The sequence below is a fragment of the Borostomias antarcticus genome (genome assembly GCF_949987555.1).
Source record: "Borostomias antarcticus genome assembly, chromosome: 5".
NCBI classification, from domain to species: domain Eukaryota; kingdom Metazoa; phylum Chordata; class Actinopteri; order Stomiiformes; family Stomiidae; genus Borostomias; species Borostomias antarcticus.
Window position 1 is genome coordinate 26,529,213 of NC_140238.1, and position 10,561 is coordinate 26,539,773.

The 10,561-nt window shown below is 48.9% G+C and overlaps 1 protein-coding gene across 2 annotated transcripts in view; it reads right to left on the reverse strand.

The window, feature by feature from the left end:
* traf7 (TNF receptor-associated factor 7) overlaps nucleotides 1-4,053 on the reverse strand; it is a 13,426-nt gene extending 9,373 nt beyond the window's left edge. The window contains exons 1-6 of one of the 2 annotated variants that reach the window (XM_084438789.1): nucleotides 3,998-4,053; nucleotides 2,809-2,943; nucleotides 1,865-1,922; nucleotides 1,499-1,590; nucleotides 1,207-1,323; nucleotides 1,003-1,095 (exon numbers count right to left, since the gene is read on the reverse strand). In XM_084438789.1, the coding sequence (XP_084294915.1) occupies nucleotides 1,003-1,095; nucleotides 1,207-1,323; nucleotides 1,499-1,590; nucleotides 1,865-1,922; nucleotides 2,809-2,904 (456 nt within the window). In that variant the 5' untranslated portion in view covers nucleotides 2,905-2,943; nucleotides 3,998-4,053. Of the gene's footprint in view, nucleotides 1-1,002; nucleotides 1,096-1,206; nucleotides 1,324-1,498; nucleotides 1,591-1,864; nucleotides 1,923-2,808; nucleotides 2,944-3,997 lie in introns of those variants that run through there. The other variant, XM_084438790.1, reaches the window with a different exon arrangement.
* Between the last annotated feature and the right edge of the window lie 6,508 nt (nucleotides 4,054-10,561).

Sequence of the window (10,561 nt, forward strand, 5' to 3'; positions counted from 1 at the left end):
GGGGTGAGGAGAGAGGGGGTAGATGTTGAGGAGTGAGGAGAGGGGGGATGGATGTTTAGGGGTGAGGAGAGGGGGGTAGATGTTTAGGGGTGAGGAGAGGGGGGATGGATGTTTAGGGGTGAGGAGAGGGGGGTAGATGTTTAGGGGTGAGGAGAGGGGGTAGATGTTTAGGGGTGAGGAGAGGGGGGTAGATGTTTAGGGGTGAGGAGAGAGGGGGTAGATGTTGAGGAGTGAGGAGAGGGGGGTGGATGTTTAGGGGTGACGAGAGGGGGGGTAGATGTTTAGGGGTGGGGAGAGGGGGGTAGATGTTTAGGGGTGAGGAGAGGGGGTAGATGTTTAGGGGTGAGGAGAGGGGGTAGATGTTTAGGGGTGAGGAGAGGGGGGATGGATGTTTAGGGGTGAGGAGAGGGGGTAGATGTTTAGGGGTGAGGAGAGGGGGGTAGATGTTTAGGGGTGAGGAGAGGGGGTAGATGTTTAGGGGTGAGGAGAGGGGGGTAGATGTTTAGGGGTGAGGAGAGGGGGTAGATGTTTAGGGGTGAGGAGAGGGGGGTAGATGTTTAGGGGTGAGGAGAGGGGGGTAGATGTTTAGGGGTGAGGAGAGGGGGGTAGATGTTTAGGGGTGAGGAGAGGGGGGTAGATGTTTAAGGGTGAGGAGAGGGGGTAGATGTTTATGGGTGAGGAGAGGGGGGTAGATGTTTAAGGGTGAGGAGAGGCGGTAGATGTTTATGGGTGAGGAGAGGGGGGTAGATGTTTAGGGGTGAGGAGAGGGGGGTAGATGTTTAGGGGTGAGGAGAGGGGGTAGATATTTAGGGGTGAGGAGAGGGGGTAGATGTTTAGGGGTGAGGAGAGGGGGGTAGATGTTTAGGGGTGAGGAGAGGGGGTAGATGTTTAGGGGTGAGGAGAGGGGGGATGGATGTTTAGGGGTGAAGAGAGGGGGGATGGATGTTTTGGGGTGAGGAGAGGGGGAGGAGGAGAGGGGGAGGAGGAGAGGGGGAGACTCACCCCACACGTGGTGATGACGGGGTCTTTGAAGACAGCACAGCACAGCTGGCAACACAGCTTCACTGAAGGCTGCTCGGCAAACACCTGGGGCTCCTACACACACACACACAGGGATTTAACATCATGACATAACTTTGTGTGTGCGTGTGTGTGTGTGTGTGTGTGTGTGTGTGTGTGTGTGTGTGCGTGTGTGTCCAGACTGACCGTGTCCTCTTCCTCCTCATGCAGGGAGAAGGTGGAGCGCAGTGACATGTTGGACTCGGAGTGGAGCGACCTCACAGAGATGGCTGAGTCAGAACGCCGCGGGGTGCCGATGGGAGGCTGGAGACACACACACACACACACACACACACACACACACACACACACAATCACTGATGATGTCACATGACAGAATACAGCACGGCCGATAGCAGCATACAGACAAGCAGCCTATAGGAGCTTTGGGAAGTTTTTGTGTGAGTTTGTGTATGTGCGTGCGTGTGTGTGTGTATACCATGCCATCGTCGTCATCGCGCGTGGAGTAGGTAAGGGTGCTGGAGGAAGAGGGGGTACGGCGGTGCTGTTTGTAGTTGCTAGAAGCTTCCGCTAAAGTGAGAGGGGTAAACCTGGGTTAGCTCAGACAGACAGACAGACAGACTGACAGACAGACAGACAGACGTTCCAGGTTCAGGACCTGGCTGGCCAGCTGTCTGCCTGCAGGACACACTAGGGTCTGTCACGACAGAGTGACACATCAAGACAAGGCTAGAAGGAGCAGTGTGTGTGTGTGTGTGTGTGTGTGTGTGTGTGTGTGTGTGTGTGTGTGTGTGTGTGTGTGTGTGTGTGTGTGTGCGCGTGCGTGTGTGTAAGAGAAACTCACCTTTAGCTCCAGGAGCCACGGCTGAGAAGGTGGGGCCAAACGAAGGCTCCATCCTAGTCTTGAGACAGAGAAAGAGAGGGAGAGGGAGAGAGAGACAGAGACAGAAAGAGAGAGAGGGAGAGAGATGGAGACAGAGAGAGAGAGCGAGAGAGAGGGCGAGAGAGAGAGAGAGAGAGAGAATATAAATTGGCCAACTATCTCTTCTCTGTCAGAGATGTGAAGCAGATACAGGTTCTAACAGGGGTGGTAAGTAGCCCAGTGGTTAGAGCATCTGAAAGGTTGCTGGTTTGAGACCGGACATATCACTGCCTACCGTACCCTTGAGCAAGGCACTTCACCCCAATTAACCCAATACTAACTCATATTTGTAAATTGCTCTGGATAAAAGTGTCTACTAAATTACTAAAATGTAAATGGAAGTAGAGGCTCTGTGACCAAAAGGGGAAGCACAAAAAGACATAGCTACCCAAAGAGGAACGTGTTCACTGGCACTGGAGACAGGGGAGGTTGAGACAGAGATGCACTTCCTGCTTCCTTAAGGAAAGTTCCACCCTAAGAATCAGGCCCCCTAGTAGCCCAATATATCACTGCCTGGCATAACCTGAGCCACATTCAGTAATTACATATAGAGTACACAATACTATATGTACTTTTCTGCCCAAAACATCTTATAATGATCCATTTAACCATCAATACGTATCTATACCAATCCTATTACATAAATGTTTCCCTTTTTCTTGATTTCAAATTAAAATGCATTCATGCCAATAAAGCCATTTGAGAGATCTGAATAAAATGTTGACTGCTGTCAAAATACGATAGACTACTATGAGTATCTACTACAGAAGAGCTTCGTTAAAACCACCGCATCTGCAGCCAGAGCACACCCCCACCACCCAATCATCCTTCTTGGGCCTCCACCCAGGGGGACTGCCCTCTCTCACCCCACTGCCGGTGTCCGCTGGAGGGGTAGGGGGGCTGGGGCTGGCTGCTGGTCCTCCGGAGTATCGGTTGTAATGAGACGTCTTACTGATGCTCATAACCCTGCACACACACACAGGGCAGGACCTCTACTGGGTCTGCAGTGAGGGAGGTGGCAGAGAGACACTCAATAAGCGACAGTTAAGTTCATTCACAACAAGGCACATACGGTTAGAGAAGTCTAAAGTTAATACGTACGTTAAGCAATGCGACATGTTTATACTTGGACGCTATTAACGCATTACAGCAGCAACAGGCAAAGCAGACCTGTTCCACATCAGATCATCTTCCTTCTCTCAAGACTGGCCTGACCAAAGAATTCCAAAGTCCAGTGGATACAGAAAACCTGTACAGAGCAAGTAAACTAGTCCCAGGCGTCATGTACTTACGGTAGTATGACCTGCGTTTCTCTGTGCTGCTTGCTGCACTCACTCATGATGTAAACAGATTGGCATGCGGGAAGTCAGCGCATATGGTAATAAATTGACGAATCGGCCAATGAAATGTCCAGAATCGCTATCTGCTCACTCGTACGTCACTGGCTTTTTTAACAACCCGAGGGGAACTAAAAGGGGCCAAATCTGTCAGATGTCCAGTTATTTAGTAAGCCGTGTTTATGCGAACCGATTAGTAGTGGCGTTGTGAATATGCACGTCTGCGTTGGCTGCAATATTACAGTCTAACGTTAGAGGATAGCTTTATATGACACCGCTAAATGTTGGCTCGCTATAGCTTCTTTGCCTTTTTGGGCGACGGCCAACTTGTCTAACGTTAGCTAACTTAGCTAAGAAAGATGGATCACACAGACCCCCAGCTTGAAATGATGGCAATAAACATTGGGACACATTGGTACTGTTATCTGGCCAGTCGTACGTGTTCCCTCTAGCCAAAACCAGTAACTAGGCTGATAGTTGCCTGTTAATTAACGCCTTGGCTAGTTAGTATAACTGTTAAATTAGCCAACTCATTAGCACACTTAGCAATCACTACAGCCAACTGGCTGGCTAGCTAGTTGGGCTAGCTAGTGTCGTTTTGTCACGCCTGCACATGCTATACAGTAGCTACTAGCTAGCTAGCTACGAAACTGATCATTACGCTGCCAACTTAGCTAAAATCATGTGATGACTGATCATTGAATTTTAATGGTCTTACCATTATATCCAAACGGTAAAAAGTCAGCAGACGAATTTTTCATCTTCCTCTCTCACACACCTCAAACAACATGCAAGCAAGGATTTGTGGGAGATGTAGTACAATTCTAACAAAGTCCTAATTTCCTTATTACCTATTGGACTACAATACCCACAATGCTGTTTTGTCGAGCTGTTCATTGGACCTCGTCTTGTCAGTACATTCCACAACCCAGATGGTATTCTCAAATATAGCCAAGTTTTCTTACTGTCCGATTAATGATTGGTTCTTGCAAAAACCGAGCCATCGACGAGACTTAACGGACACGTGCGTGATGTAACCGAGAATGAAACGGGGGGGGGGGGGGGGGGCGTGCGTGCGTGTCCCTCGCCCACTGTGAGCACTGAGCAGTTGGCTATACTTTCCTGCAACATTTGTTATCAGATAGCTTAGATGCGTCAGGCCTTCTGCCTGCATTTGCCATGTAAATGTCTGGGCTGACTGACTTCATCTGCTGACTGCACTCACAAGTCCCTGGAATGCAGATGTTTGGCAGACCTCTAGTGGAATGAATGTCACAGTTATTAATGATTCAGATTTTATTCGTCACATGTGGTATAGTGTACAATGTAGGCTACAGTAAAATGCTACAACATTTGCTCAGTGCAGTGATGTGCTCTAAAATAGAGGGGTGGCTATGGATATGTGGTGATATTATATACATGTGGTGATATTATATACATGTACATAGATATACTGACACTATGTACACTAGATGTAGTGACAATATATACTAGTGTCATTCAGGTGCCGGATGGCCTGGGGTAAGAAACTCTCCCTGAGTCTCTCCATACTCGCCATGTGTGTGCAGTACCTTTTCCCTGACCGTAGCAGAGAGAACAGTCCATTGCCTGGGTGGCTGGGGTCCCTCAGGGTTCATCAAGGTGAGGGGGTGGCCTTCCTAAAGTGTATGTTCAGCCGACCGTACCACTCTCTGTACGGCCTTGTGATCCTGCCTGTTGCTGTTCCCGTACCAGGTGGTGATGCTCCCAGTCAGGATGCTCTCGATCGTGCATGAGTAGAAGCTCCGTCGGATCTGGATGCTCTGAATTTCCTCAGTTGTCTGAGCTGGTACAGTCTCCAGCGTGCTTTCCTCACCTCAGTGTCTATGTGTGTTGACCATGTCATGTCCTTGGTGATCTGGACACCAAGGTGCTTGAAACCGTCCGCTCTCTCTACAGGGGTCCCATCGATGTTTAGCAGTTCCTCTCCAGTTTCCTCACCAAGTCCACCAGCATCTCCTTTGTCTTGCTGATGTTCAGATTGAGGTTGTGCTATCCTGGGAGCACTGGGTCAGGTGCTTCACTTCAGATACTGTACGCCTTCTCATTATTGGAGATCAGGCCTACCACGGCTGTATCGTCAGCACACTTAACGATGGAATTGGAGTCAAAGGTGGCTACACAGTCGTTTGTGTACAGGAAGTACAGTAGTGGGGACAGGACCCTGCCCTGGGGGGCTCCCGTGTTGAGGGTGAGGGAGAATGAGGTGTGGCTGCCAACCTTCACCACCTGAGACCTGTCTGGGATCTACCTACATAGGGTGCTGCCTAGGTCCCTGAGCTTGGTGTCGAGCCTGGAGGGAGTTATGGTGTTAAAAGCAGAACTCTCATATAATTCGACACGTTCCCCTTGCTCTTGTCTAGGTGGGATAGGGACGTGTGGAGGGTGTGAGCTATCATATCCTCTGGATCTGTTGGGTTGGTATGCGAACTGTAGAGGGTCCAGTGTCCTGGGCAGTGAGGAGCAGATGTGGTCCTTGAACAGCATTTCATCACCACAGAAGTGAGGGCTACTGGGCGATAGTCATTGAAGCAAGCTGGTCTTGGGTACGAGAATGATGGAGGACTTCTTGAAGCATGTAGGTACGATGGACTGGGCCAGGGACAGGTTGAATATCACTGTGCACACAGGCGCCAGTTGGGTCAGCGCACGCCTTGAGGACTTGCCCTGCGATACCCTGTGACCTTCCTGGTCAGAATCCTTCTGGCGTCATGTTCAGAGAGAATGAGTGGGTCTGCTCTCTCTTCACCTCCACTCTCCTCCGCCTCAGAGGCGATGGCCTTTTGGCCACTGCTGGTCTCAAAGCATGCATACAAGGGGTTGAGGCTGTTCTCAAGAGCTGCATCCACACTTCCTGAGGAGGGAGTCCCCTTATAGTCAGTCATGGTGTTTAATCCCGGCCATTAGCTTCTGAAATCACCCCGTTTGAATTTTAATTCCACCTTCTATTTGTATTCCTTCTTGGCTTCTTTCACTGTCCTCCATTGATTGTTGCATTTTAGTTTTATATTTTATTTTATCTTTTACTTCGATTGCATTAAAGACTGGTAATCTTGGTTGGTATCTCTCCTTTATTGATTGACAACAGCATTGAAATAAGCATGTGCAACTGGTAATTATTATCATCCTTAACCATATTATTAACATGAACATAATATTACTTATTATTAAGTTAATTTTTGCAATTTATCCACCATTTTGAGATTCTAATTCTAACACTGTCCTGCTGTTTCAACTTGAGAGCAGCAGGTGGCGCTGATTGTCCAGTTGTATTCCTGATGGGAAGGTGCGCAGGTAAAGGGCCTCCGAGTTTGATCAGAAGCTCCAATCTGGTGCATCAAGGAAGGGATGGTCAAACAAGTGTGTGTGTGTGTGTGTGTGTGTGTGTGTGTGTGTGTGTGTGTGTGTGTGTGTGTGTCTGTGTGTGTGTGTATGTGTGTGTGTGTGTGTGTGTGTGTGTGTGTGTGTGTGTGTGTGTGTGTGTGTGTGAGAGAGGAGGGTGGTAGGGGTGCTGAAACTAGACTGGTTGCTTAAAAAAAATAATGTGCATGCCCAGTTACCCACTGAACACATATATGCCCACACAGCTGAGCAGTCCAGCGGAGGCCAGCATTTGTCACTGATTTGTGTGAAACAACCCCAGACCAACCACACATCACACACACATACACACACACACACACACACACACACACTCACAAACACATTCTTTCAAAATCAAATCTAGTCACAGACACACATTTCAAATACTGTTTAATAGGGTACAAGGTTGTAGGTCTTTGTTTCAAAGATACTGTAGTCGTACAGTTTCTGGTCCTGCACACTTGAAATGTAGCTTCCTGTAAGAAGGTAAGTGTCCATAGCAGCTGACAGTGTGTGTACACATACACACACACACACACACTCTCTCTCTCTCTCTCTCTCTCTCTCTCTCTCTCTCTCTCTCTCACACACACACACACACTGCCCAAATGGAGGGTCTTTTTATCCTCCTCTGGCACCCCAGGGTAAGGACTGGATCCCGGGACAAACACTTCATATCCCTCTGACGCAGATCCAGCTGCCTGCCATTAGAGCATGCTATACTATACGACACACACACACACACACACTCTCTCTCTCTCTCTCTCTCTCGCTCTCTCTCTCTCTCTCTCTCTCTCCCTCTTTCTCTCTCTCACTCCTTTTCAGCACATACTGACATGCCTCTGCTCTCTCTCCCTCTCTCTCTCTCTCCTTTTCAGCACATACTGACATGCCTCTGCTCTCTCTCTCTATCTCTCTCCCTCTCTCTCCCTCTTTCTCTCTCTCTCTCTCTCACACACACACACACACACCTGACCTGGATAGAGGCAGCAGGCTGAAGGCTGAAATCCTCCCCTTTGATGGTGTCCATTAGGCCCAGAATGCAGCTGGGCCGTGCGGCGCTCCACACAAAGACAGAAAGTATTAGAGAACAGAGAGGGGGTGGAGCGAATGCATCTGTAAGGAACGTAGATGGAGGGATGGAGAAAGAGTGAGGAGAGAGTATGGAGAGGAGAGAAAAGAAAGGGATGATGGTGGGAGCACCCCGGTGGCTCAGTGGGTTGGGACGCGTCCCATGAAAAGGCTGGTCCTTACCCCTAGCGCCGTGGGTTCGAATCCAGCCCACGCCCTTTGCTGCATGTCTTCCCCTCTCTCTCTCTCTCCCCCACCTTTCCTGTCTGTCCTCCCAGTATCCTATTCTAATAAAGCAGAAATGCCTTTAAAATATCTTTAGAAAAGAATAGAAAAGAAAATGGTGGATGATGGTGGAAGAGAGCAGAAGCACAGATGTGGCAGACATCTACAGCGTCCTCAAGTTAGTGTCCTTCCCAGGAAGCTCTCTCTCTCTCTGATATGATGGGTTTATGGATCTCTAGGAGAATCAATGGCCGGAGAGAAAAGCAATTTCCCGGAAGCTGAATCGTAGATTAGATACATTTATTTAGTCAAGCAGCATACAGATCTGGGTCAGTCACAGTGAAACGCTTTGGCTTTCAGCGTTCCTTGCTCAGACAACATGGCCTTCAGCATGGTACAGTACCTCTTTATAGTTGGTAGCCCGTAGCTATACATAGTTTCATAGTTTTGTAATTACGTATAGAGCCCTACATGGTCAGGCACCTGTATATCTGTCTGACCTGCTCCATTCACACATGCTCCCAGCAGGTCACTGAGGTCTGCTGACCAAGATCTGTTGGTTGTCCCTCAAACCAGGCGTAAGACCGGAGGTGACAGAGCCTTTGAGTCTGTGGCACCTAGACTGTGGAATGCTCTTCCTCAGGACTTGAGAGCTGCGGCCTCTGTGGACATTTTTAAGAAGCAGCTAAAAACGCTTCTGTTTAGACAGGCATTTGTTGAACTAATGTGACTGTATGTTTATGACCTTCGTCCTGTTTCCTGTGTGTGTTTATTTTTATTCATTTTTGTTGATTCTTTGTATGCATTTATGTAATTTTAATAATTATGTAACCTGTGTGAAGCATTTTGAAGTGTGTGAAGAAGTGCTATATAAATAAAATGTACTTGCTTACTTCAGTCCAATGGCTAGAGTCCTCCAACTATGACCTTATACATCAGTGACCAGCTCCTTATAGATAGACATTTGATCTTCACTGGACACTGACCAGTCCCATGACCAACTGAGGCATGTATATGGTTCTGAGAATCGTACACTTTCTCTACCCTGGGCACTCGTGACAGGAAAAAAAAACTCTTATCACTCTCTCTCTCTATCTGCTCCATTTTTAAACAGATTTTAAACAGAGTTCCCAATCTGAGGCACCATCTGAAATACATGTCATGAATTAATTATTAGTGCTGAGTAAGACTCTATCTCTAAGTGCTGCCTCTCACATCACTTCCTGTGTGTGCGTGTGTGCACATGTGTGCGCATGTGTGTGAGAGTGCATGCGTGCATGTGTGTTTTATAGGCACATTTGAGTATCCCCTGCTGTGTACACTCAATAGTACTACTAACCATAATATGGTACTGTAACTATTTTGACTATCATTATATGATATGCTGATCAAATATGCTGACTTTTTGTTGTTGATATTTTTTATGGAATTTCTGCTTCATTGGATAGGACAGAGTAGAGAGAGAGAGAGAGAGAGAGAGACATGCAGTACTAGGCCTGGGCTGGTTTTGAACCCGAGCCGCTGCAGTAAGGACTTCTTCTTCATTGTTTGGGTTAGTTGGTGAAGTCCTCTCCTCTCAGGCCGAGGGGCCGAGGGGCTATCCTTTTACCACCCCGAGCCTGGGCGAGAGGGTCACCCAGGCTATATATCCGGGCACACTTCCACCGCCACGTGACCGTTTTGTCATCCACGACCGTCAGGTCACGCATTCCGTTGGGTGTCCGATATATCTGACAATCCTGGATGACGTGGTCTGCGGTTTGTTCCTCGGCGCCACACTCGCACGCCGCACAGGAGACCAGCGGGCTGGATGCCTGCAAGAATGTGAAGGTTGTCCACAGGAGTGGGACGCAGGCATCCTGTCACGATGCTCAAGGTTTCGTTGATAGGCGGATCGATGAGGCGGGTGTGAGCACTGTTTGGCTTCCTTGTTGTTAAGGTGGAAGGCCGCCGACACTGTCTTTCCTCGCTGTGCTTCAATCTCCATTTCCGGAGGTATGCCGCTAGTGTCTGCATGTCCTGGCTCAAGGTCTCCTCCACGGCCTGCCAGTCTCCAGCGGAGTACACCAGCGCAAGGTCGTCTGCGTAGGCATACTTCCTGGAGACTGTGTTCGGCAGGTCGTAGGTGTAGATGTTATAAAGGAGGGGGGCCAGGACAGATCCCTGGGGGACGCCTTTCTGAAGGCGTCGCAAGCTTCTTCGCTGTCCGCTACCGGTGGTGAGGGTAAAGCTGCAGTTTAGGACGAGCTCTATGATCATACTGACCATGTGCCTGTCCGGCAGCAGGCAGAGCAGCTCGCACGTGAGGCCGCGGTGCCATACGCTGTCGTAGGCAGCCGTCAGGTCTATAAAGACGACTCCGGCCTTCTCTTTGGCCCGAAAAGTTGTCCTCGATGTCTTGAGTCATCATTGGTAACAAGGCTGATCTATGGTCGATCTCCCACGTCAGAACCCGGTCTGCTCCTGTGGGTCGATGGTTGGTTCGATGCCTTAACCCAGTGAGCCACCAGGGCACCCAAGACTTTTATGTACTTTATTTGAAGTCTAACCAGTGTAACCAGTGAGATTCAGTACCTGTGTGTGT